Source organism: Neofelis nebulosa, chromosome X, assembly GCF_028018385.1.
Source record: "Neofelis nebulosa isolate mNeoNeb1 chromosome X, mNeoNeb1.pri, whole genome shotgun sequence".
NCBI lineage: Eukaryota > Metazoa > Chordata > Mammalia > Carnivora > Felidae > Neofelis > Neofelis nebulosa.
In genome coordinates, this window is record NC_080800.1 from 102,249,980 (window position 1) to 102,277,660 (window position 27,681).

At 40.9% G+C, this 27,681-nt stretch overlaps 1 protein-coding gene across 6 annotated transcripts in view; it reads right to left on the minus strand.

Moving 5' to 3' along the window:
• TENM1 (teneurin transmembrane protein 1) overlaps positions 1-27,681 on the minus strand; it is a 789,989-nt gene that overhangs the window by 125,969 nt on the left and 636,339 nt on the right. For all 6 annotated transcript variants that reach the window (XM_058713217.1, XM_058713216.1, XM_058713215.1 and 3 more), the window contains 3 exons: positions 24,486-24,605; positions 17,940-18,201; positions 15,180-15,447 (listed from right to left, as the gene is read on the minus strand). In XM_058713217.1, the coding sequence (XP_058569200.1) occupies positions 15,180-15,447; positions 17,940-18,201; positions 24,486-24,605 (650 nt within the window). The remainder of the gene's footprint in view (positions 1-15,179; positions 15,448-17,939; positions 18,202-24,485; positions 24,606-27,681) is intronic.

Below are 27,681 nucleotides of genomic sequence, written 5' to 3' on the forward strand. Positions count from 1 at the left end.
GGGCCCCGTAAATTATGTAGCTGGTCCTGATAGGGATGCCCATCCACCAGCTGGTGAAGACTCACGGACTGCAAACTCATTTTATCGTTTGCCCTAACCAAGCATTATTAACAAGGGAGATCAATGGGGAGTGGGAAAGACTAATCATAAAACGGAAATAATTTCTAAATGGAAATTAGTTTGGGATCATCCTGTGTCAATGCTGCTCCCTATGAAGGTGGATGGAAACAGAATTCCAGTGATGAAAAGATCTCAAAGGCACTCTAGTTCAGGTTATAGTCATGGCACAAATCACTGCTCTCTACAATCTCCTCGATATCCTGTCATGGCCCCCAGAGCTTGCTAAAACAACTGTGGTAGAGTAGAAAGAGTTGGTTATGGAACTAGAGTCAGAAAAACTTTCAACTTTTGGGTCCATCATTGACTAGCTGTTCGGTCTCAGGCAAGTTACTCTGCATCTCTGAGAGTCATTTTCTTCACTGGTCAAAGTCAGGGTGGAGGAGGATGGACTAGAACCGATGATTTTTTAGAACCTTTTGGGTCAGGGGGACTTTTATTATGAATTTGATAAAAGTTAAGAATCTTCTTCCTAGAAAAATTCAGATGCACACACAATTTTGTATATAATTCTAAGGCTTCACTGACCTCCTAAAATCCAAACAGAGATCTCACCTCAAAGACTTGTGCATCAGATAATTCTTATAGTGTCCCTGGAGCACTACCACTGTATGATTCCAAAGTGCATTCTTTCAAGATTGTGTTTGATCTGTTCAAGTTGGGGATTGCACCCAAAAGCCAAAGACAGCCCCGTATCTCATGATGGCAAAATCAGGTGGTGAGAAAGCACGCTTAGGGCCATGTTGGTGTGCGGAATAACACGGGTTCTGCTTCTCTTGCCAACATTTAAAAGTCTCGATTAATAAATAATCACAGCGACAATTACAAGTTCCCTGAAAGCCATCATCTCCTTCCCTACCATTGTCAGGATCTGCCTTTTGTACACTATAGGGTTGGTGAGCTCCCCTAGAATCCCTTCTCCAGAAGGTGATGGTGCAGTTTGGCAAATAAGTAGCGTGCCCTGGTGACCTCCAATGGTGGTTTGCAGCCGGATTTTTCCCTCTCAGTGACAGTTAGAGATCCTCCTAACTCTGTGGCAGGAAATGTTTACATAAAGTATCAATTAAAGAGTTCTCAATGCAATGGTAATGAGACAGACTCTTTTTACCTCCTATCTGCTCTCCGAATTGCTCTCTAGTCCACAACAAAAAAGTGCATTGGCTGCAAACCCCGCAACGATATTACTTTCCCCCCCTAGTCATAGCAAATAGCAACAAGGCAGCTACTTAATAAGTTCTCTCTAATTTTTATTAGATTGCCTTTCTTGGGAGAAAGCTCTATGAGCTAATAAAGTTATAATTTATACTTAAGACTTGTCCAAAATTTCAACTAACTTTAATGAGATTGGCTGTGTGTCGGGGTATTTTTATACGTGGCTCCTTGCTCAGACTAACAAGGCAAGGTTTCCTTCTGACAGCAGCCCCCTTTAACATAATCCTGGAACTTGCAACCGGTTTATGAGAACACAGACATTCCACCCCACAGAGTCGAGTGACTCTCTAAACGCACGGGAAACTGGGAAATACAGTAGCAACCAGTCCTAGACTCGTCCCATCGAGGCAGACTGTGATACGCTAAATGCCTACTCTTTTTTATGGGATCAAATATAGGGGGAGAGAGGCTACTCAGGGACTGGCAATGGAAATGCTGAGCCCCGACATTACACTCTACCTGGTACTGTAACAGCTAGGTCTCAGCTCTAAGCAGAATGGACCACTGCCATTTCCCAGGGTAGCCTATTGCCTATCGCATCTGATCATCAACACAGCAGGGTACAGACCACCGATTTAGCATCTGGCACTCTGGAGTGGGGATTAGGAAGAACAGTGTAATAGAAAGGGCAAAATAATTATTCATCAATATTTCAGAGGAGCAGCAGAAGGCACACTGGTCTGCCAGTGAGCCAAGATAGGTGGAGAAGGGGGGGGCGCCTGGACCATACTTTCCAGGAGCTGCTAGAGTGGCCCCATGCTGGCATGTATGTATTGGGACGGCAGGTGAGGAAAGAGCCATTAATATAGCAGAATACTTTCGTTGAATGATGTGACCGCCTCCCTTGTGACACCCTTAATTCTGTCCGGATTTCTGTCTTTCTGTGTTCTGTCCCTCACCTCCACACAGAGATATTAATGGGATGTTTCTTAACCAAGAGTCATCGGTTGTCAAGATGGGACCGCTACTTTTGCAGCGGGCTCTGTCCTCTGGTCACAGGATTGCACCTTTGACTGCACCGTTTGTCATCTTGCAAATATTAAGACTGGCTGATAAAGAAAACTTTATTATACTGGTGTCTAAAGAACGATTGCAGCTTGCTGCAAAGCCATTAGACATTGGAAAAAAGAACTGAAAGCTCATTCTACTTCTCCAAGCGGTAGCATATGTATGATGTGGGGACTGCAAGAGGGCTAAGGGCCCCCGTGCCCCTGACACCCAATTCAGTGACTGCGACATTCATCTATAAGGGCTGGGACGGGAGATTGACATTAAATAGGCAAGGCAAAAATGCTATGCAATGAAACTGATGTACAAAATATGACAAGATTAAGCAGATGATTTTCAACAGCTTCAGAAATCATAATGGCTGCATTTATAAAGGCGACACATAATTAAAAGTAGTCTGATAGTGGGAGAAACTCACATGTTCCCTCACAACCTCAGGGAACATCCTACAAAGAATTTCATGACATTTAAAAGGTAACTAATGGCAAGATAAAAACTTCCTTATCCAAAAGGAATCATTAACTACAACAATAAATATTTCCCATTCTTTTAAAATGGTAGATTAATGCAAGACAACAACAAAAACAACAAAGGACAAGAGACCTAAGGAACCAAATGAAAGCCACGGCAACAATAGACCAAGACTATACAGATACAGTGCTATCTATTGAGAACACATATGTGTTCTTAGAACTTCTACCTTTTCCTATCCTCTAGTGATTTATCATATGATAAGATGACCCCAGAAGCTCCTCAGTTTGACACATTGCCCAGTGGCCTGAAATGCTTTGTTGATCTATCTATTTTCCCTGGCTCACTAGGAGTGTCAGAATCAGGTGATGAATTTTTATCAACTGCTTTTTCAGCACTTATGGAAATATTCACATAGTTTTCTCTTGTAATCTATTAAGGTGGTGAATTATAGCAATAGACTTCCTACTGTTGAACCTTCTCTGTGGTCCTAAAAGAAACTCTATTTGGTTATAATGTATTATTTTTTAATGAATCACTGGATTTGCTTGGGTAATACTTAGGATCAGTATACCCTAGCAGTTTATAAAAAAAATAGGGTTTAGACATGATAGTGTTAAAAGTGAGGTAGTTGAATACACAAAAATAAACTCAAAATGGATGAAAGACCCAGATGTGAGACAGGAAACCATCAAAATCCTAGAGGAGGGGCGCCTGGGTGGCGCAGTCGGTTAAGCGTCCGACTTCAGCCAGGTCACGATCTCGCGGTCCATGAGTTCGAGCCCCGCGTCAGGCTCTGGGCTGATGGCTCAGAGCCTGGAGGCTGTTTCCGATTCTGTGTCTCCCTCTCTCTCTGCCCCTCCCCCGTTCATGCTCTGTCTCTCTCTGTCCCAAAAATAAATAAAAAACGTTGAAAAAAAAAATTAAAAAAAAAAAATCCTAGAGGAGAAAATAGGCAACAACCTCTTCGACCTCAGTTGAGCAACTTCTTACTAGAGATGTCTCCGGAGGCAAGGGAAACAAAACCACAAATGAAGTATTGGGGCCTCATCAAGATAAAAATCTTCTGCACAGGGAAGGAAATAATCAGGAAAACTAAAAGGCAACTGACTGAATGGGAGAAGGTATTTGAAAATGACATATCAGATAAAGGGTTAGTATCCAAAATCTATAAAGAACCTATCAAACTCAACACCCAAAAACAAATAATGCAGTGAAGAAATGGGCAGAAGACAGGAATAGACACTGTTCCAAAGAAGACATCCAGATGGCTCATAGACACATGAAAAGATGCTCAACATCACTCATCATCAGGGAAATACAAATGAAAACTACAATGAGATACCACCTCACACCTGTCAGAATGGCTAAAATGAATAACTCAGAAACAACAGATGTTGGTGAGGATACAGAGAAAGGGGAACCCTTTTGCACTGCTGGTGGGAATGCAAACTGGTGCAGCCACTCTGGAAAATTATATGGAGGTTCCTCAAAAAAATAAAAATAGAACTACCCTACGACCCAGCAATTGCACTAACTAGATATTTATCCAAAGGATACAAAAATGCTGATTCGAAGAGGCACATGCACCCTGCTGTTTATAGCAGCACTTTCAACAATAGCCAAAGTATGGAAAAAACCCAAATGTCTATCAACCGATGAATGGATAAAGAAGATGTGGTGTAATACAATGGAATACCACTCAGCGATCAAAACGAATGCAATCTGGCCATTTGCAACAATGTGGATGGAACTAGAGTGTATTGTGCTAAGTGAAATTAGTCAGGAAAAGACGAATACCATGTGATTTCACTCATATGTGGAATTTAAGAAACACGACAGATGAACGAAGGGGAAGGGAAGCAAAAGTAAGATAAAAACAGAGAGGGAGACAAACCATATGAAACTCAGATACACAGAACAAACTGAGGGCTGCTGACGGGGTGTTGGGTGGGGGGATGGAATCAATGGGTGATGGGCACTAGAGAGGACAGTTGTTGGGATGAGCACTGGGTGTTATATGTAAGTGATGAAGCACTAAATTCTACTACTGAAATCATTATTACACTACATGTTAACTAACTTGGATTTAAATTAAAAAAATAAAAATAAAAAAATAAAAGTGAGGTATTTGGATGAATACAGGAGGAAAAGTAAAAAGCATCCAGCAGTGAGGCCGTCACACAACACTTTTGCCAAGAGGTCCTGTCCACTGAAATCTAATATTTGGAGATTTTTTTTTCCTGGCTGCTTTGTTCGAGCCTAGCTGTATACAAGTGAACCTGGAACCCGGATGACCTCGGTGCCTCCAAGGCAGGATGACGTAGAGGCTCACACCCACATCTGCGAGTGCCTTTGTGCGCCCGGGCACTGCTCTCCTCTCCCTGGGCAGGCACGTCATCCCATTATACAGGCTAAGGGGTCTGCTTTAGTCTCTGTCCTTGTTCATTCGTTTGTTCAGTCATTCAACAAATATGCAATATTTAAAGGGTACCTCTCGTTGTCAGGAACTCAGGGTATGAGGATGAAGAAGACTGAATAAGACAGCACTTCCTCCTGCCCCTGGTCCCTCCCATGTGGAGCTCACATTCTAGTGGGAGGAAAAAATATAAAACAAGAATAACACACACAGACGCACACAGACACACACAGACACACACACACACACACACACACACACGGTGGTAAATGTTATGATGGGAAAATGAAGCGTATCAATAGTGAGCATAACAAGACAGTTTAAAGTAGAATGAAGAAGCAAGGAAAAGCCTCTTTATGCAGAAGGGGTTTCTCTTATGAAATACAGGGAAGAACATTCTAGAGAGACAGCAGTACGTGTGCAAGGCCTTGAGGCTTGGTATCTTTGGGGAGATTTAAAAAAGGCCAGGGTGGCTGGAGGGTTGGTTTCTCTGTAGCGCATCAAAAACAAATGAACAACCACCCCCTTCCCCCTCCCAGTGCAAAATAAAACAAAAGATTACTATCCTTTAGCAGTACTTAGGCATTTTTCTTTGGAGAGGTTTTAGGAAATAGATTCACCTTGAAAATGGACTGGTTATCTTTTAAAACAACATGATTGATTAAAAGGGATACAATATTGTACTAGAAAGCAGGGGGCTGTTACTTAATGACTCAGCAAAGCTTCACTGAGCTGCTTGCTCTATGTGCCAGGCAGGTGATCTGCTAAGCACTGCAGACACAGTGGATATTATGCAGGGCAGGATAATCTGTCATGTGAAAGAGGCCAAACCCTGAAGGGCTCCGTACCTTTGGGAACTTTCATCCGTGGCCTCCTTAATAACCATCACAAAAATAATATCAACTTACATTTGCAGAGCACGCAACAGTTAAATACATTTTTGTGTAAATTACCTAATTTGAAGACTCACAAAAACCTCTGAGGCAGATATATTTACTCCCATTTGATAGATGAGATGATAGAGTCAGAGAGGTAGAGTGACTAGTTCAAGGTCATCTGGCTAGTAAATGGCAGAACCAGAGCCAAACCCAGGGACTCATAAGCAAGTGCTCTTTCCTGCTATGCTAGATCACAGCTATTAAGGGAGAGACCCACAATTCAGAAGTGCTAAATAAATAGCGTTTTATTTGCTCTGAATGAAAGAGATAAGGTTTTCAGGGAGGCCAGGGAGCAGCCTTGAAGGAGAAGTACCACGTATTCTGGTTGGCCAAAAACAGCACCCAGTTATGTTGTGGTCTTGATGTAATAATGAACAGCATTCCCTTTTACTCTCAGAAGTATCTCGGTTTCAATGATAAATTATACGGTCACACAATCTTGGAGAGATATCTCCGTAAATGCTCTGATATGGGTTGGTAGAGGGGGGTAGGAGGCAAGAATAATCATAAAGCCTGACTTGGAAAACAGGACAGATGGTTTGGAAAATCATTTAATTTTTCTGTCTCTTGACTATGTCCTCTTACCAATAGCTTTCAAATTCTTATGCCTGAAAGTCATTAAACTGTGACCCAGCATACACACGGGGAGATACACACATAGACATACACATACGTATAATCGAAACCAAGTCTTCCAAGATAATACTCTACTGAGAGCTTTACATTCTGATATTCTCTATTCTGCTCACTTTTGTTCTATTATAGTCCATTAAAAAATACTGGTTGACTCACCAAATGGATTTCACAATCTTACTAATGGGTGTGGCCAACAGTTTGAAATGGGCACAGAGCACTTGGTTACCAGGGTATCTGGTCATTAAAAAACCCCGGTAGGCTCCGGGCACTCTTACTTTTGGAGGTCCTATCTCACATCTTATCAGCCATATTAAAATGGATACAACCGGCAACGCATTCCCAGCATTAAAATATTTCATATGAAAGTGTGAAAACTGAGAAGCAGTTGACAAGCTGACACAATGTTTCATTTTGTAGACATTTATTTAAACATTTATTAATGCTGATTTTCTGGCTTTCTTTTCATATTTTGGTGCCAATATACTTATTTTTCAGGTTGCAAACATTTTTTGCAGGCCCTTGAAAAACTCATATCCTTGGTGCTACGCCTCTAAAGCTGAATGGATAAAACAGCCCTGCTCTCAGTTAACGATTATGAATTCATGAGTGGAGAGAGATGATGAAAGATTATTATCTCTGCTAGCTTCTTTGACAGAAAGCCACTGGGGCGTTGAATTGGGTACTCGGCAAGGTGGGTTGGTCAATTTAGTGAAGAGAGGCAGCAGTGAAAGGCATGCAGAACTCCGGACCGGGAGATCTGAGTTTGAGTCCCCACTCTGTGGAGGACTCTAGGCAAGTCACTTCCTCTTTTCCAACCTCAGTTTCCCCCTCTGTAAAACGAAGATCATATTCGTCGCGCCATGACGACCAGGCAGGAATGTTATAAGGATTAAAATGAGATAACGTATGTGAAAGTACTTCGCAAATTGTAAAGCACTACCCATTTATTATTAAAATATTCAGTGGATGCTATTTTTGTGGCTGTAGGTTTTACTGAAAGGAAATTTATGAACACTAAAGCATCGTTCTCAGGGATGTTTTGTGTGCACAAAGCAACCATAGCTTAGCACCTATTACTATTAATGTTCCCTTGTTTGTCTCGAACACAATTTAGATGGACTCCTGTGCACCGTGAACCTTTAGGAAGTCTAGTTCTCCCTGAAACGCCACTCTTTCTTGGCAAACTACTGTACTAAATAATTATGCAATTGTTGTTGCCAATAGCCTTGAAAAAAAAAATGGAATTGTTTATAGCAGTGCTACTAAAGGCGATGGCTGATTTCCTGAACTTCCAGGACTCCAAACCGCTACAATTTAATTTAATTAAAATGAAGACCACGCAGAATGCATTATTACATATTGATAATGTATGCGGACCCAGGCAGACATAGGGAATTATTTTGACAAAATTCATATAATGGATGCAGATCAGGGCCCCTGAACAAGCCAGTTTGTCAAATTAAATAAGCCATCTCTAGAATTTTAACAGCACTGTGAACTTAACAACAATGATTTTTTTTCATTGTTTTGCGAGCAGCAGAGTTGGGAAAGAAACTAAATAATATACGATGATTTCCAGACATCATACCTTATTTAGAGCTAGAGAATCAAGTACTAGGGCCAAATTATTTCAAATGCACAGATGGAGTTTTTTTAGCAGGGGAGTCTTGTCTGTGGATCAGACAACAAAATCTTTAAGCCGGATGAACTAGTGATTCTGGTTTTTGTACTGCAACCCTGGGGGTGATTTTACTCTTCTTCGACTTGATCAATATTGTACTGGGATTAATCAATCTTATCAGTTGCCATTGATACTTCGCCAAGGAAGTAGTTCACACAATCTCTGCTGGTAATTTATTCACTCTGGTATTATCCCCACTGCTTGCAAAATGGGTTTAATTGCAAAAAATGGTGGGATGCTCTAGGGTCTCAAGCACTCCTGTTCTCACTGTGGCTGTCCCTCAACCCTCTGTTCTTCTTTTGAGACACTCTGGCCCTGAGAGATGACACCGATTCCCTGCAGCTGAGCTATGTGGGAAACAAGAGTCCCACATTTCAAACTAGGCGGGCATTTCAATGTAGATACTGAGCATCCCTTCAAATTCGGCCTGTTTAAAGCTGATCTCCTCTTTCTCCATCACCCAGAAATGGGGGGAGGGAGGGAACAGAAGTTCATATTGAACTGGCATGAAGAGAAAGAAGGGTGGGAGAATCTTCTAGCCACAGTTTTAACCAAAATCCTTGCTAGAACCGGGACTGTATGAATATTGGTCAAGGTTTGTTTCCTATTACTAGTGTAACCAATTAGCATAAGCTTAAAGGCTTCAAACAAGACAAATTTCTTATCTCACAGTTAAGAAGGTAAGATGTCTGAAATGGTTCTCACTGAGCTAAAATCAGGGTGTCTGAAGTCTTCATTCATTCTGGAGGCTCTAAGGCAGAATCCATCACCTTGCCTCTTCTAGCTTCTAGAGGCCACCAATATTCTTTGTTTCTTGACTCCCTTTCTCCATCTTCAAAGCCAGCAATATTTCATCCTGCTGTGCCTTTCTTCTATGGTTATACCTTCCCCTAACTCTGACCTCCCCTTCTGACTCCATCTTCCACTTTTGAATTTTTTTTTTATTTTTGAGAGACAGAGCAAGAGAGCAAGAGAGTGAGAGCGAGAGAGAGAGAACATTAGTGGGGGAGGGGCAGAGAGAGAGAGAGAGTCAGAGGATTTGAAGTAGGCTCTGTGCTGATAGCAGTGAGCCCGATGTGGGGCTTGAACTCACAAACCGCGAGATCATGACCTGAGCCAACGTCAGACGCTCAACTGACTGAGCCACCCAGGCGCCCCACCATCTTCCACTTTTAAGGACACTTGTGATGCCACTGGGCTCACCTGGATAATCCAGGATAATCATCTCATCTCAAGGTCAGCTGATAAGCAACCTTAATTCCATTTGTAACCTGAATTCTCTTTTGCCATGTAACAGAATATATTCACAGACTCCAGGGCTGAACATCTTTGGGGGTGGTGGTCATTATTCTGCCTACCAAAAGACTGGACTAGGATCTCTAAATCCAAAGCAAATCCGAGAAGTGTCATATTAACCATATTAGCCAGTTAGTATCCGGTGCAAAATTTAGTCCATTTCTTCTCACGTTAGTTAAGCGATTATAAAACTTGGGCAGGAGTACAACTAAACGTTTTCTTCGTTGTTTGTTTAGATTCAGTCATCTCTATTAAGGTATGAGCTCAGTGGTCACATACTTGATCACTTTGTCTCCATTCATATATGACCTGAACTGTTTATTGTCTGTTGTGTTCTTTTTTTTTTTTTTTTTTTTTTAACGTTTTTTTTTTTTTTTAATTAATTTTTGAGACAGAGAGAGACAGAGCATGAACGGGGAGGGGCAGAGAGAGAGGGAGACACAGAATCGGAAGCAGGCTCCAGGCTCTGAGCCGTCAGTCAGCACAGAGCCCGACGCGGGGCATGAACCCACAGACCGCGAGATCGTGACCTGAGCTGAAGTCGGACGCTTAACCGACTGAGCCACCCAGGCGCCCCTGTCTGTTGTGTTCTTAAGGTGCTCACAATCTATCTGCAGAGAATCAAATTTCTCAAACTTCATTCTACCATCTGCTCTAATGTTTTTACCACTGTCAAGAAATTCTCTTAGTCTCCATGGACATGGAAATGGATACTAGGTAGGAAATAAAATCCCCTTAACCATTATCAGGGGCATTTCCTACAAGGTAAATAATCCATAGTCCATCTTACGCCCTACACTTGAAATTATTTTGACCATTTCTCTTGAGATCTTTGCCAGTTTTCTTTCTAAAAAATATGCTCTTTAAGTGCACATAAAATACCACGAGGAACACTTTTTTCCTCTCTCTTTGGATATTTCTGAGTCGATCAATTTTCTCTTGCTTTTATTACTTTTATTAGCCTTAAAAATGAACCAACAACATCTATTTGAGCATTTTAATTAAGGCCATTTTATAGCCACAATGCTTCAGGAAGCTTTGACCAGGAACAGGATTGCAGAAATAGAAAGTAAACCAACACCTGTTGGCAAACAGTAGGAATGGGATCTTCATCACTGCTGTGTATACTAGAAAGTCTCTGCTTTTCTTTGTGTTTTAGTTGTTTATTCAATAATCCATGGGCATACCAGAAGCTAAGTCATTAAGACTGCTTAACTCCAACAAGGAAGAAAATTTTAGAATCTTTAGCACTGGAGGTATTTAAAAGAACGAGAAGTAACACATTTTATGCATAAAGTAAGGTTGATAAAATGGTGCAGATACCGTAGAACACAGTTTGGTGGTTTCTCAACAAGTCAAACACGGAATTACCGTATGATTCAACAGTCTTACCCCTAGGTATATTCCCCAAAGAAATGAAAACAGATATTCAAACAAATACTTATATTTGAATGTGCATAGCAGCACAAGATGTGGTGTAGCCATGCAATGGAATATTAGTCGTAGCAAAGAATGAAGTACTCACAGGCTTGGACGTGAATGAGCTTTGGAAACATTATGCCAAGAGAAAGAAGCCAGATGTGAAAGACTACATATCGTATGATTGCGTTTGTTTGAAATGTTCAAAAGAGGTAGATACATAGACAGAAAGGAGATTGGTAGTTGCCAGGGCCTAGAAGGGAGAGTGACTGCTAGTTTGTGTGGGGTGCTACTTTGTGGGGCTGATGATGAAAATGTTCTGGAATTAGACATTGGTAATCGTTGTGCAACACTGCGAAAATACTAAAAGTCACTCAAATGTATACTTCACGTGGGTGAAGTTTGTGGTACGCGAATTACATCTTAATAAAACCGTTATTTAAAAGAGTAAGTTTAGGGGCGCCTGGGTGGCGCAGTCGGTTAAGTGTCCAGCTCTTGATTTTGGCTCAGGTCATGATCTCACAGTTCCTGACTTCGAGCCCCGTATTGCTGACAGTGCAGAGACTGCTTGGGATTCTTTCTCTCTGCTCCTCCCCCACTCATGCGTGCATGTGCTCTCACTCTCTCAAAGTAAATAAATAAACTTTAAAAAAAAGAGAGAGAAAATTAAAAAGTAAGGTTGAACTGCATTTATGTGAACCCTGGCAAGAAATGACTGCTATATATTGTCCTGGTCAGCTCTTCATGAGTGAGTGTACTGGGTAAATTGCTAGGTATCACAACTTAAGAAGAAAGTAAAAACAAACAAAAAAGTCAATGACCTAGCAGGGGTTCTGTGGAAGGTAATAAGGAATGGGAAAACAAAGCCCTATGGAGAAAAGTTAGAGGAATTTTGGGTTATTCTAGAGAAGCAAAGGCTTTAGGATAGTATCCTCGAGAGAACATGAGGTTCAAGTATGCACTGGTCAAGGCTTTAGGATAGTATCCTCGAGAGAACATGAGGTTCAAGTATGCACTGGTCAAGGTCCCAGCAGGAATCACATATCACACTCAAGTGTTTGCGCAGAGAGTCAGACGAAGGCACTATTTACAGCTGCACAACGAGGAGCTGGGTTAAGGGAATCCATCAGGGATGCTGATCCACTCAGGGACTGACAACACTGAGAAGGCTTCTGGGTTTGCAGGGGCAAAGGGAGGGAATGGCGATACGGAAGACCAGAGGGCTTGGGGATGTGGAGGAGGGGCAACTGGATAGGAGCTGCCATCTTCTAGTTGCTGCCAGAATTGCAATGAGGCAGGGAGAAGGGTAAGTACCCTGACCTCCTTCTTCCATTCTGCGGTCTCCAGATGGTACCACCTATTGACCAAATGGGAAGCCAGAGAGCAAAGGAGCCCAGGCAATGCGGTCCATAGAAGCCAGCTTCTCATAGCACAGAGAAGGGCAGGGAAGAGATTGTGTGCGTGTGTGTGTGTGTGGCAAGGAGGGAAACTGGAGAGTAACTGAGTGCTTGCCTGCTATATACCCAGTTCCCTACTTAGAGAAGCCGAGACAACAAGTACCTGCGTCGGCCCCGTGCTTTATACCTTGCGATCCCAATACCCCGGCCACAGCAGAACTGAAAAGCCAATATCAGAGCAGAATATTTGTTGAGTGCTTACCATGTGTGAAGCATTTTACATTACTTATCTCATTTAATCCTCATATTATTATAACCTGTGAGTAGCAGTCACCTTATGATACTCATTTGATAGATGGAGAAACTCTGGCACCTGGAGATTAACTAATGGACCCAATGTTTCATAGCTAGTAAGTAGAGAACTGATGACTTGAACCCAGGGAAGGAGTCTGGCTCCAGACTTGTTCTCTTAATCACTACACTCACTGAAATAAGAATTAAGCAGGACTCCATAGCTGGCCAGCAATCGTGATGGTAGTTAGCCTAACGGTAGAGGTTTGCTTAGGGTGTTGTATGGTGACTGGCCGACACGATCTGATATTGTTTGTAAGAGGAGTCTGAATGCAAGATACAGAGCAAGTCAGTAGACTGTGGAGTTTGAAGAGCTGAAAGAAAGGGAGGGTAGTTAATATGGCAGGAGAAGTGATGAGCTCAGGCATCAGTATAGCTGAGTCACCAAGGAGGGAGGCAGTGGCCTCTTGCTACAGAGAGGGACAACTGGAGCTGTTTGACAAAACAGATGCTGGCTTTCTAGAACTATGATGTATCTTCAGCAAGGCTGCAGTTTGCTAGTGCTTTTTCTTGTTCTTTCTTACTTTCCCACGTCTTTACAGGAACTGCCCGCTGAGGAAATCTGAACCACTCTATGTTTCTTGCATTCTAATACGGTCCAACAGAGGGGAGTTAATTATTTCAGTATATGAGGGTCTCTTGGGCAAGGATTCCCCTCACCCCCGCTATTAGTTTTCCTCTGGAAAGAAAGGGAGGAAATTGATACACTATAGTCTAAAAGATGTATGGGAGTGGTTCTATGATAGACCCTTCCAAGGGAGGATATGAAAATATCTCCTCTGGAGAACTTTAAAAATAGTCTTCTCATCTGTCCAAGGGTGGTTTCCATGAGATATTGCCTGAAGACACAAGAATCAATGGCTCCAGACTGTGACTCCACAGACCTGTGTCAGGTTCCTTTAGGAAGTTTTCACTGTCTTCCTCAGAGTGAAAAATAAAGACATTGCTGTCTATCTCTCTCTCTCATCCCGAGCATCAGTATTAGACTGCTAACTGTCATTTTTAAAGATAGAATATTCCCTTTCTTGATGTTAAGATATCCCTCTCCTTTATGAAATTATGGTAGTGGTAGGTAGATTGTAGTGGCTTCTTTTCTTTCTTTTTAAAAATATTCTTGGGGCGCCTGGGTGACTCAGTCGGTTGAGCGTCCAACTTCGGCTCAGGTCACAATCTCGCAGTCCGTGAGTTCGAGCCCCGCGTCGGGCTCTGGGCTGATGGCTCAGAGCCTAGAGCCTGCTTCCGATTCTGTGTCTCCCTCTCTCTCTGCCCCTCCCCCGTTCATGCTCTGTCTCTCTCTGTCTCAAAAATAAATAAATGTTAAAAAAAAATAAAAAAAAATACTCTTACTTGGCAAAATCAGAAGTTGGCAAATCTGTTTCAGTCTAATTTTTTCAAATGTTGTTCATCCGACGGGTGCCTGGGTGGCTCAGTTGGTTAAGCGTCTGACTTCAGCTCAGGTCATGATCTCACAGTTCGTGAGTTTGAGCCCTGTGTCAGGCTCTGTGCTGACAGTTCAGAGCCTAGAGCCTGCTTCACGTTCTGTGTCTCCCTCTCTCTCTCTGCCCCTCCACTGCTCATGTTCTCTCTCTCTCTCTCTCTTTCTCATAAATAAATAAGCATTAAAAAAAAATGTCGTTTGTCCAAGAATTAAGTAGCTGAAAACCATAGGCTTAGAGGACCTCTTAAAGTCCCTCCAAAATTCTAGGTTTTAAAGCCCTGAAATAGAAAATCAAAAGGACTAGGAAGGTAAGATGATTTTTTTTTAAATGTAACCTACTGAAGTAACAAGTTAATGGAGTCTAACTATCTTAGACATAAGAGACAATAAGCGGAGATGCCTAGAAGTTAAAATTTTGTAGTTTCTAAGTGGAAATGACAGTCTAAATGTCAAATCCAAAAACATGGCCTAAAGAACGCCACACCAAAGGTCACAGTTAGAAGGCAATATTCAGCTCTGGAGACAGTTACAAGTCAGATAGTGTGTGATTCCACGGGTACATAAGCCATCAGGAAAGGAGAACTGAACTAGTTTTGAAGCAAAAATGTGTCAAAAGGGAACTCTAAATAGGCCCAAAGAGAGGGTTTGAGTGAAAAAAATGCTTTAGATCCTTTAAATAAAAGACAGTCGTCATTTGTCCATATATAATTATTCCACATGTAAATTAATACGCAACTAGTATTTACAGTGTTGTGCAACACAATGCTGCTATTCATACGGAATTAGTTCAACATACCCAAAGCCTCTGCCAGGCCCCAAACCTTCTGTCCGTAGATGTCGGTCTTGTTCCAGGCAAACGTGTAGATGAGATTAACTGCGGCAGGAAACCACTTCTGTGTGAGTCGCCCTTCCACGGCTACCGTGAGATGGACTTTTATCATTCCCACGGGAATGGTTGAATGTGTCAGAAGGATCCGAAGCAGGGTTTTATAGCCGGGGGTGCGGCTGCTCAGGTAACTCAGCCTCACAAAGCTGGAAGGAATGGGGATCTCCTCTTGCACCACCTGAGAGAAAAAAAGGCAGATTGGCTCCTGTCACTGGTCACAGGTAGACAAGGATGATTTCTTCTCTTGGAAACACACCAAAGGAGAGAGTTTAAAGGGATCTGTGGATGTCAAGGCAAGAATCTGTGAGGCCGTGTGACCACGGGTTTCGAATTTTGCACTGAGTCTGCATGGGGACAAGACATCCAAGCAACCCTGACGACTGCTCTCCTTTTTTTCCCTGCCAGGAACGACTGTGATAAGAACAATTTTGGTTTTTCCACAGTGTTCCAAAAATTGCTTAGAAGGAGTTGGAAAAGATCACACTGCTGAATGTCAAGCATTTCAGTGCTGTGGGCTCCATTAAGGGGTCTTTTTCTTATATACACACACACACAAAATCTTGTTTGGTGTGTTAAGTCATATATCACAAAACCACTGCTGTAATCCTTATTCAGGCCAGGCTCTCTAGGAGGAAGGACTCCAGAAACAGGCTCAGCAAAGTGATATTTTATGACAGAGATTATGGTTTCCCCAGAATTAATCTTTACTGATGCCATCAAACTTGTCTTCTTTGGACCTTTGGAATGACCTTGAGGGCCAAATTTTTAATCATATTTCGCTTACATATTTCTCTGTGCTTGGATATACCAAGAGCTGGGAACAAGTTTTTCAAAGTTGGCACCTATGACTGAGAAGCAAATAACTCCCATTACTCCTGTGCAAATTTTATACTAAACATTGGTCCCAGAATGAAAATAGCACTTGGCTTCTTTCATTAATTGCTATTACTTATTTGTTTATCAGCACAGATGGAGTTAAACAACCAAAAGTGGTCACTAAAACTCAATCTGGTGTTCTATGACTTTCAACTTTCAAAACCCAGTTGAAGAAAGAGCCTATTCGATACACTTAAGGTGACAAGAATTGTGTAGATATTTCTGTGCCCTCATTCACGTTTAGCTCAGAACCTTGTCCCTTTTTCCTTTTCTAAACCAGTGCACATAGTAGACCTGGTTGTTAAACACACGGTATCTCACATTGTCCAGGATTTCTGCTCATTCTTCTTCTGAGAACACAAACCCCTTTTGTCTATTCTTGGCCTGATTTTTCTTCCTCTACATTAGCTATTTGATACCAGAGCGGTCTAATGGCTCTGACTTCTTAGATGGTGGCAGAAGTACAATAGTGAAGGCTAGGGTGACGCTTACCACTTTAGCATTTCATTTCCCTATGGAAATGTGCAATCGTAGATCAATCTAAAAACTTTGGTGCTGAAAGAGACCCACGCTTCCTAATGACAAGTATACAGAAATTGGTGTACCAGTCCAATGCACTCATTGAATAGAGTCTTGTTGGGGCGCCTGGGTGGTTTGGTCGGTCAAGTGTCTGAATTCACCTCAGGTCATGATCTCGTGGTTCGTGAGTTCAAGCCCCACGTCGTGCTCTCTGCTGTCAGCACAGAGCCTGCTTCGGATCCTCTGTCTCCCTCTTTCTCTGCCCCTCCCCTGCTTGTACTCTCTGTCTCTCTGAAAATAAATGAACTTAAAAAAATTAGAAAAAAAAAGAATATGGTGTTGTTTTTGCTTCCTGGAAAGCAAAAGGATGGAAAAGACAGGAGGGACAACTCACTGGACACCTTTTCCTGTACAGCAGTATTTTCTAGGAGCTTTTCACAAGTGGTATCCTCTGGGCACTGCTAATAGCTGCTGGGAATATTGTGATGGAAGAAAAACCAAGTCAACTTTGGAATGTCCATTTACTTCCTCTTGAGTATACTTCTTGAATTCTGGATCTGTATGACTTATGGGTCCATTTTGGGGGCTTCTGGATTTAACTATCATTATAATGTTTCTACAATGTGATGAGAAAACTATACTAGAGATGTTTGAATGGCTTACTATCGAGATGAAAACATGGAATACTCAATAAAGAAAAATTATCAGGTACTATAAAATATAAAGGTACAAGAATATGTCTCCCTCTGGGCTATAAAGCTTGAACACTCAAAAGCAAAGCTTTAAACAAAACCCACAAGTTTGAAAACTACCTTTACCAAACACAGCCAAACAAGAGGAGCTGCCATGACTATTAAGAACAATGGCAATGGATACAAACTGGACAATGGAAGAAAACTAGATTTCTTAAGGAGCTTTAATTTCAGAACCACAAACGGTCCTACCTCACTGATTATACCGTTGTCACTATTGAGCTATCCAGCTAGCTTTGTTCTTTAGAGCACAGTGTTCATTAGGTCAAGGTTTGGGGTTTAATTCTCACGACAGCTAGTTCACCTTGCTTTGTTCTATAGCCACAGATAGCACCCTGTAGTGCTGGCCAACCACCCTGCAAATGTGTGCCAGAGAGATTCCATTCGAAAGCTTCTCTTGACAAATGGAGGGCAGTTCGTTACAGGGCTGGCCAGAGTACCAGGAAAAGGAATCTAGCCATTATATGTTGCTGACCACCCCACGATACTATGATTTTATACATTCGAAGGCCGATGTACCCACCTGCAGCTCAGGAACAATAGTTCCCCTCTCTGGACAGGACCCTCCAAATGATGTGAGTGGTGACGGAAGCACAATAGGGTTTGGGCTAATAAAGTTGGAGATGTCGCAGGATGGTGGGTCTGATACAACTCTCTGCATGATAACTTTCTCTACCACAATAAACTGATTCCAAGGCAGCCAGAGTGTCCTCTTCTCAGACAGGAAAGGTGAGCGGTCAAAGATTAAGATGACAGAAATACCTCCAACGGCTACGAGGTCAAAGCTGAGAAGGAAAAATATATGACAGTTTCAATCAAATGAACAACCAAAATAAAATTCAAGTTAAAATAATAAGTAATTTTAGTGCACTTTCCTTCCTTTGGGACTCAACTACATCCATTCGTATTTCTATTTTGTAAATTCCCTCTACCTAAATGTATGGATGGCTTCTTTTCACTATCTAGGAGATTTCTGAGAAAAAACTCCATATCACCAGTTGATATTCACCCCAAATTTGTAAGCCAATTTTAATACTACCTGAGACAAAATCACTGCATGGATTTCTGCAAAGCCGTGTCTTACATCACTGCTCCCCCTTTGTGCTAGAGATAACAGAAAGATGACCATTTAACATCCAGCAGCATCTTTAATATAATGCATTATTCATCTTCAAGAAAAAAAATCCTATAATGTAACTCAGGAAAAGTAAAGAGCCAAAAGGTTAACGACCTTGTTCAGAGTCACAAACATAGTGTCAGAAATCTGGTGGTGTCTTTTGAGATGGCATTTACGAAACTTGTTCAGTAAAATTTGCTTGAACAATACCATGCCTGAACCCTCCACATCTGGCTACCCACTTCGGCTCCTGATTCTACTCGAACTCTACATTTAGGATTTCTGGTGCTGTCTAGAATTCCTCTTGGCTTCCTTTTGCAAGACAGCCTGTAATGGACCCTATCCATCTCCGCTGACAACACCTTCCATATCTCTGACAAAGCAAGACTACCTCTCCTGTAAGCCAATTCTGTCCATCACTTGATGTGGTATCTGACATTACTCTTGCATTGGAGCATAACAGACTCAGATTCCAGTTCATTCTGCACTAGATGATCCTACCTTACTTCTCTTGTAAGTATAATGATATCTTTGAGATAATGTACTTGGAAGCATTCGAAAAGCATAAAATACTCTGTAAAAGTAAGCTAATGATAAATTATTACCATTATCTCATAAAAATGGATAAAGGGCAATGAGTTGCTCCTTAATATTCAAAGCAACTTAAAACCACAGTAGAGAGATGTAAGCGATTCCCTGCATTAAAAAAGATCTTTCTGTAAGACATTTTTTCAATGATAGAATGCCCTGATAGGGACTCAGACTTAATTATGGATAGCTTACTACTCCCTTCATATGACATTTATTATATTTATTATAGCATTGCCAATCATGTCTTGTTGCAGAAATCTTCCAGATAAAGATAAATGGACAGTAACAAAGGATGGCTAATACTGTATTTTGTATTGTTACTATTTCAGTCGAGTAGCTGTAATACTGAGGCAGTTTCCAAAAAGAGGATTTGAAGAACTACAATAGCTATAGAAAATAATCTAGGTTTGAACTAAAAAAGGAAAACCAAAATGGCTTATGATTTAAGACAGAGAGGCTGAATTCATAATACAGAAGCAGTTTAAGGCAAGTACAGTGGGGAAAATCCCACACTAGTGGTCAAGAGACCTTTCCTCTAGTTCACATTCTATGTTGATTTACCTCCATGTCCTTGGGCAACTTTGCTTTGCCCAAACCTTGGCTCTTGCATCTTTAAAACTAAAGTGGTTATTTATTTGAAAACAAAAACAAACGCAAACACACACACACACACACACACACACACACACACACACACAAATAAACATCCAAACAAAAACATGTGTACCTGGGAATTATTCTTTACTTCTAGAAAGATTAAGCAGACAGGGCAGGTTTCTTGTTTTGTAGAAATAATGAGGTTTTGGCTTCATACACACCTGGGTCTGAATCCCAGCTCTGCCATGTTAACTTTGTGTGTATGGACTAGTTATTTAACCTCCATGGATTTCTCTTTCTTCATTAGTAAAATGGGGCTGATATGATCTATCACCCAGCTACTACTGTAAACAAGTGAATAAGGTAAAGACTTAAGGGTCAAGCACACAGCAGAGACTCAACAAATGTTAACTTTCTTCTCAACTCAGATCCATTGCCTTATTACATTTACAGATGTTTTCTCTTTCAGTTCAAATGAACTCTAGGCCAGCTTTTGATTATTACCATATGTGGATACTGATTTTTCTTAAAGTTTATTTATTTACTTTTGAGAGGGCGGGAAGGGACGGGGGGGGGGGGGTGGGGGGGTGGGGGTGGGGTGTGGTCAGAGGATATGAAGTGGGCTCTGTGCTGACAGCAGAGAGCCAGATGCACGGCTCGATCTCACGAACCACGAGGTCATGACCTTAGCCGAAGTCGGAAGCTTAACCAACTGAGCCACCCAGGTGCACCAGCAGATGCTGATTTTTAAGTTCTTCTGGGGACTTCCCCTAGGCTTCCTGTGATGGTTTAGTTTTATACGTCAAGTTGGGCAACAGTACCCACCTAATCAGACACTAATCTAGGTGTTGCTGTTGAGGTACTTTGTAGATGTGGTTAATAGCTACACTTGGTTGACATTATGTAAAAGATATTACCCTTGATAATATGGGAGGGCCTCATCCAATTAGTTGAAAGACGTTTAGAGCAAAACTGAAGTTTCTCTGAGGAAGAAGGAGTTGTTTCAAGACTGCAGAGATAGCGTCAACTCCTTCCCAAGAGATTTCAGCCTACCAGCCTACCCTACAGGTTCGAACTCGCCTATGCCCACAATCACATAAGCCAATTCCTTGAAATCTCTCTCTCTGATGTATATATTTATATGTATATATGTATACACACACACACACACACACACACACACACACACACAGGTCCTTTTTCTCTGGAGAACCCGGACTGATTTTTCTTCTTACCACCTAGCTGGCACATACAGTAAACACTGTCTGATTGGCTCATTAACTGCCATGGAAGTGGAAGGTGGATCTGTGGCCAAAATTCCATCTAAATCATTCCAATGCCAAACAGCACGTTCCCTGAATAATTCTTTGAGATTTCCCCTATCACAAATGATCTCCACTGGCATGGGTCATTAAAAACAAGTCATCAAGGGGTGCCTGGGTGGCTCAGTTGGTTAAGCATCTGACCCTTGATTTTGGCTCAGGTCACGATCTCACGGTTCGTGAGATGGAGCCCCACGTCAGGCTCTGTGCTGACAGCATGGAACCTGCTTGGGATTCTCCCTCTCCCTCTCTCTCTGTGACCCTCCCCTTCAAGTGCTCTCTCAAAATACATAAACATTAAAAAAAAGAACAGGTTATCAAGTCATATGACAGTATAAAAGACCCAAGGGAGAAAATGTATTTGTTTGGAGACTTCTCAATCTCTTTAAGTCAGACCAGTCCTAAGCACAGATGGAAGACTTTGGAAGGCTATGTGAAATGCTTATCTCTGCCTTATGGTATCCATAAATCTACAAATTCTTGCCTTGAAGGGAATCAGAGGGAACTCTCTGTTCATTTTCCAAAGTTGTCCAAATAAAGTTCTTGAGACCTTTAATGTGTCTCAAGAATCTTCTAAGAAGTTCAGTGCTTACCTATTTTGCTTGTCAGTAGCTGAACTATAAATGAAACGTTCGTTCTCTTTCAAAACCTTACTGAGCACCTATTACATAATCTAGGTTGAAGGTGGCTAATCATAGAAAGTAAGAGCCAGATTACTTGAGCTCAAAGTTTGGGCTTGACCCTTGTTAGCTGTGTTAATTTGGGTAAGTTTTCTCATCTGCCAACTGGGGAGGATAATAATGCCTCCTCTCTCATAAAGTTGTTGTGAGGATGAAATAGATCAACATTTATGAAAATGCCTGGCACATAGTAGATACTCATTCATATTCATTTTTCCTTTAGAATTGCCTTTTTCTTCTATTCTGCTACTTTGGCCTCTCCCAATCTGCATGTCTAATCTCTTCTTACTTTGAGAGGGCTCTGTCTTCCACTCCCAACCTTCCTTCTGCTTTTTATACATCACTTTGGTCCCTTGACCTAGAGTTTTCCTGGTTCTCTAGGGAAAGTTGTCAATTAACTTGTGCAAATGGATGATAATGGGGGTAATTAGTTCCACATCCCACATAACATATTTGCATTTAACAGGGACTTTTAGAGTCAACAGCTTAACCCAAAGCTCTGATACCATTGGTGGGAACTATAGGCAAAGTGGCAGGCAGGTTGGACTGAGATCTGGAGACAGAGGGCGCTTACAGCTTCTTACCTATCACACTCTGACTACTAGGTATTTAAATGCTAATCTCAGCCTTTCTATAATCCTTTTGCTCTCAGGTATAGTTTCCTTATGAGACTCTGCTTTTAAAATGTACTTACTCAGTCTGAGATAGCAACAAGCAGAGACATATAAATGGAAACGCCCATCACACTGTCACTTTATGTCTAAGAGATGACAGTGGGACAGTCTGCTTGGCATTTGGGGCACAGATTTTGAACAGTTACACCCTTTGCGGAGCCTGAGGGGAGAGTTATTGCCAGAGGGGACTCTGACTGTATCTGTCATCTACATAAACCTAGTTCTCACAGAGAGCTCAGCAGACCAGGGTCTTGGCATTTTACTTAAAACAAAATCCACAAAAATAACAACAAAAATTGTTCCTCTTTAATGTTTTCAGTAAACTGGAAACAGAAATTTTTAGATTTTTTAGACATTGTTTCTCTTAAGCTCTTTTGTAAATATCAAATAATTCACTGAAACCTTTATACACATGCTAAAAAAAACTAAGGGCCCACGAGTTCTCCAAGAGAACTCAAATGTCTCTGGGGACACATTCTATTTAAAGAAATAATCCATTTCTCAATTTCTGGCACATGGCTGAACATGTTGGCAAGGGAGAGGCCACTTTTGTGTACCAGTTGCTGGTGAATGAACTACCAAAATTTCATCATTTAATTCAATTGGGAGAAAGGTCCACTTGAATTAGTAGAGAGCTCCAATTATGGGTCATTTGAAAGGAAATGTACTTTTTATAGCTTATATGTATATAAGCAATGGGTGTGTGTGTGTGTGTGTGTGTGTGTGTATTCAGACTATCTGTACCCAGAGTAGTTTTGCTGAGCTTGTTCTAATAAATAGATGGCTAGTTAATAATTAGCAACTTAATTTACATGCGAATCATTTATATGATTTACTCAAGTCTTAAAAACAGTTTGTTTTCTTAAGTATGTTAAAACTCTTCCGTATCTTCTTTAACCAATCTTTATAAGCATTTTCTTGATAAGCAGTTGAAAAAATAAATCCAGCATATCCCAGGTTGAACAATTAACAATTCTGAAGTGGTTAGGGCTAAGGTTTGATTGTTGGTTCTTGAAATCAGATTCTCACACTGTGATAAAGCTCCAGCCAACATCTCTTTATGTGACTACCAAAGCAGCTTGTTGTGAGCAGTTATTTTAAGGGTAGCCATCTGGAGACTAGGGCACCTCAAGGCCATTATTATGATGTTCCTGTGAGTCCTAAATAGGTACCTTTAAGCTGGACACATGGGCCTATTCTGAACAATATTGTCTGAACAAATGTCTATCTAAACGATAAACAAAAATGTTTTTGTGAGCAAATCCTTTTCTGGGATGAAAAGATTTTACTTAGTGGTCTTGCTTCCCAGGTCTCAGAGAACCTGAGAAGCCCTTAGAGTAGCTTGGTGGTTGATGTTGAAGTTAAATCACTATACTTATATAGACACCATTATATCTTAATGAGGATGAATTCTGTACTTTTGGAAGAAACCTTTTGGACATCTTCATTTCTTTTTTTTTTTTAAACTCTTATTTTATTTTATTTTTGAGAGAGAGTGCAAGTGAGCAAGGGACAGAGAGAGAGAGAGAGAGAGAGAGAGAGAGAGAGAGAGAGAAAGAGCAAGAGAGAAAAGCGGGGCTCACCCAATGTGGGGCTCAAGCTCACCTGAAGCGGGGCTTGAGCTCACCCGATGTAGGACTCGAACTCACAAACCATGAGATCATGACCTGAGCGAAAGTCAGATGCTTAACTGACTGAGCCACCCAGGTGCCCCTGGACATCTTCGTTTCTGAAATATTTTGAGGCTGCCATGGGAGAATAGCCTAAGTGTTCCACGGCTCCCTCTTTATCACCTGCATCATCTCACTGAATTTTGAAGCTGGATTGATTAATGGAATTGGATAAAGGGTAGAAAACTTTGCACATGGCCAAGGTTTCAAGAAGGCTTGAGTGATAGTGCATGGTTAGAAGGGAAATATGGTTTGATTTAGTTGGGGAATAGAGGAAATAAATATCACCAATGACTTTCCCAAATACAGCTCGAAGGAAGATGGGTTTATAAACACTGCATCAACTGAGCCCTGGTTTGATTCACAGCTAGAAGTCAGTATTTGGCCCCCACAACGATTAGAAGCAATACTGACGTACCTTCCATCTTGCCGGCTGATGGTAAACCCATAATCACTGTGATGCAAGAAACTAACATTCACCCCTACTAGAGGGGTTCCATCTATAGCCACCACTTGGCCTCGAATCACACAAGCACGTCTGCAACACAAGATCAAAGGCAAATATAAAAGCATGTTACAACTAGATTCTAAAAGCCAAGATGGAGAAACTTTGGAAAACACAGTCAAGTAGAACAAAGAAAATAGTAATTTCACCAACCAGTAGTAACTACTAATAACATTTTGAGAATGGCATGTATATCTTTTTTACCCATCAAAATTGGGATTATACTCAGTATAGATTTGTATCCTGATATTTTTAAGTTAACAGTGTATTGTTAACATTGTCCAATATAATCAGAAATTCCTTAATATATCATTTGTTATTATACAATATAGCCTTAAAACAACATATTCTTTAACTTGTTTAATCCATCCTTTATTTTAGGACATTTAGTAGTTTCTTAACTTTTCCTGCATCGAATCTCTTATTATTTTCTTGGGAGATAGTCCCAGTTGTGGAAGAATATTTTTCTCTTATTAAAATTAAAATTGATTACATTAATTAATACATGAATCTATCGTACATATGACTCAAGTCTCTGCTCACCATCCCCCTCCCAGATCTTAGTCTTCTCCTCAGAGGTAATTAGCAATATCATTTTGTTGTGTGCATTTTTTACACATTGACCTATGTAGGTGTGAACATTTTTAAGGCTCTTGATACATATTGACAAATTGCCTTTTCAGGAAAAACAATTTTTTAATAAAGCAGACTTAGTTGAGTAAACTTTAAGAGTTAGTCTGTAAAAGAGACATGGTCCTTGGCTACAGCATTCCATTTCTCTTGCCTGATTGAAATAAAATAGTTCAGGAGATTTTCCCTTTAAAGAAAGGAGTTTCACCCTTGCCAAAAAAAAAAAAAAAAAAAAAAAAAAGAGTTTTATTAAATTAGCCCCTAAACAGGGCTAGCTCCCAGATATAATCCAGTAAAATGTGTAGGTTTTCTAGCCTGGTCAAGTTGTAACAAATTTCAGGAGCTTGACAGTTAAGAAGAGGGCCCAGGAGCGAATTCCAAGCAAAGAACTTTGCTAGTCTGCCATCATTGAGGGTGGCAGAGGGGGTGGGGGTGGGGGCGGGGGAAGGGGGATTCAAATCCTAGCTTTGGTAGCCCTGAGCTCTAGAATGTGCATTTGATAGCTGGAGTTGGTAGTGTTGAACGTTGAGCAAGGTCAGTGATTTTATTCCTAGGGAGTTAATGTTATTTTTTCACCACGTGGGATTCAGTCAATCCAGGGAATCTCAAGTTTGGATTAAAGAGGGCCATGTTATTTGGGCAAACATGACTTTCCAAAGTAACCATAATAATTCCACCCTGGCATTATACCTTCTTTGAACAGAATTAGCAAGCTGAGGCATTGTATCTCAAGGCTCATGGCCACAAAGATCATTTGAGAGAGAGAAAAACATCTCTGAAAATCAAGACGGTTACCATCCAAAGTTTGTTTTATATATTATAGCCAATAAACTTCACTACTAAATTCTATCACAATCAGATGAATTGGATATAAGTTATGCTAATAGGATTTACCCTGCATTACCTAAGGTCTTCCCCCCAAACAAACTATAAGCCATTAAGTACTACACAAAAGTAAGCTCACATTAACTGTTGCTATTGGTGTTTTTGTGTGTTGAGCTCCCAGACCAACATTCCTAGTTCTGACATAAGACAGTAGCTTTCTTTTTTCCAGTGAGCTGTGCATTTTATGAGTTCTGTAAATCATGGTTCTGAATGGTATGCAAATGGCATATTGGCACTTGCTTTGCCTTGTCTGATTCTCCCAGTCTTTTGGGGGGAGATTTTGACAGTTTGAGATTTTGAAATACCATTTGTTCTAATCGAGAAGACACTTATTTGAAAGTCATTGAATTCTGGATTTTGAACTAATCCTGATAGATCTGGTCCCAGGTTCTAAGTCCAATGTAACAAAAACATGTAGCTTTATACAGTAACCTTTGGAAGGTCTTTATAGAACATTCGACAAGGAGGGTAGAGACTAGGTAGAAACAAGCTGAGAAAATCTCCTGCAAACTATATAGGGATTGGAGCTAGAGAGGCTGAGAAGAGATACTCAAAAATCAGTTAAACATGTCTTCCTGAGCCCTAAGTGCTGATGCCTTTTTGCGGGGGTAGGGGGTAATTCCAAACTTGCCAAGGCTCTACCAGTTAACAAGGTGGCCTTTGCAACAATAAAGCCTACCTAGGTGATCGCTGATTCCCTTTTGGCAAGACAATTCTACGCGTACTCATTTTATTTGTTCATATTAATCCAGACATTGTGTCTTCCCACAGCTGTTCTAGGCTCAATTATTTTTGTTTTTATTTTGTCAAGCCTAGTTGGCATTATTTGCTCATATTTTATGACAGACACAGACGTGTCTCTTTTCTTTGCTGCTCTTTTATTTTCTATACAGTTTATATTTATGAAGGATCCAGGCTGGTGAGTGAAAGTCTCATAAAAGTCATCATTATTCTGTGCATTTCTCTTGGATTCCTCTCTTCCTCCATTCTGTGCCTCATTCTGAGTAGTCTTGTCTTTTGAGTCTTCTGCTCTTTAATATTCCTCCTATTTTATGAAGCACATGGATTTGTGTGATAACGACTCATCAAAGTCATCATTATTCAAGACACTGTCTACCTGTTCTTCTTCTCATTCATTTCACTCTTCATCATTCATAAATAACGTGCAAACTTGTCTTCCAACTACCCTATTTTTTTTATTTCTCATATTTTATGATGCACACCAACTTATAGCATATGATAAAGCCCCATAAAACTTATTATTCTACATTTATCAGCATTGAACTCTCTTTGTAATGTATTAGACTTTAAATGTTCTAAGATTTCCTGCTGCATTTGCTCCCATTATTTACACACTCCATGTCATCCATTTTTTACAAGAATAACTCTTAGCTCCTTTCATTCCTGGATTACTAGTACTTACTTTAATCTTCGACCAACATCAGTCATTCTGCATCAGTGGAAGTTGTCTAAATTTCAGGACGGTATTAAAGTAGTTTTAATTTGCAGTAATCTTGATTGGCACCACATGCAGAAATCTAGGGAAAACATCTTCCTAGGCAAATGCTCCATTTCAAAAGAAAGCTCTTGAGTC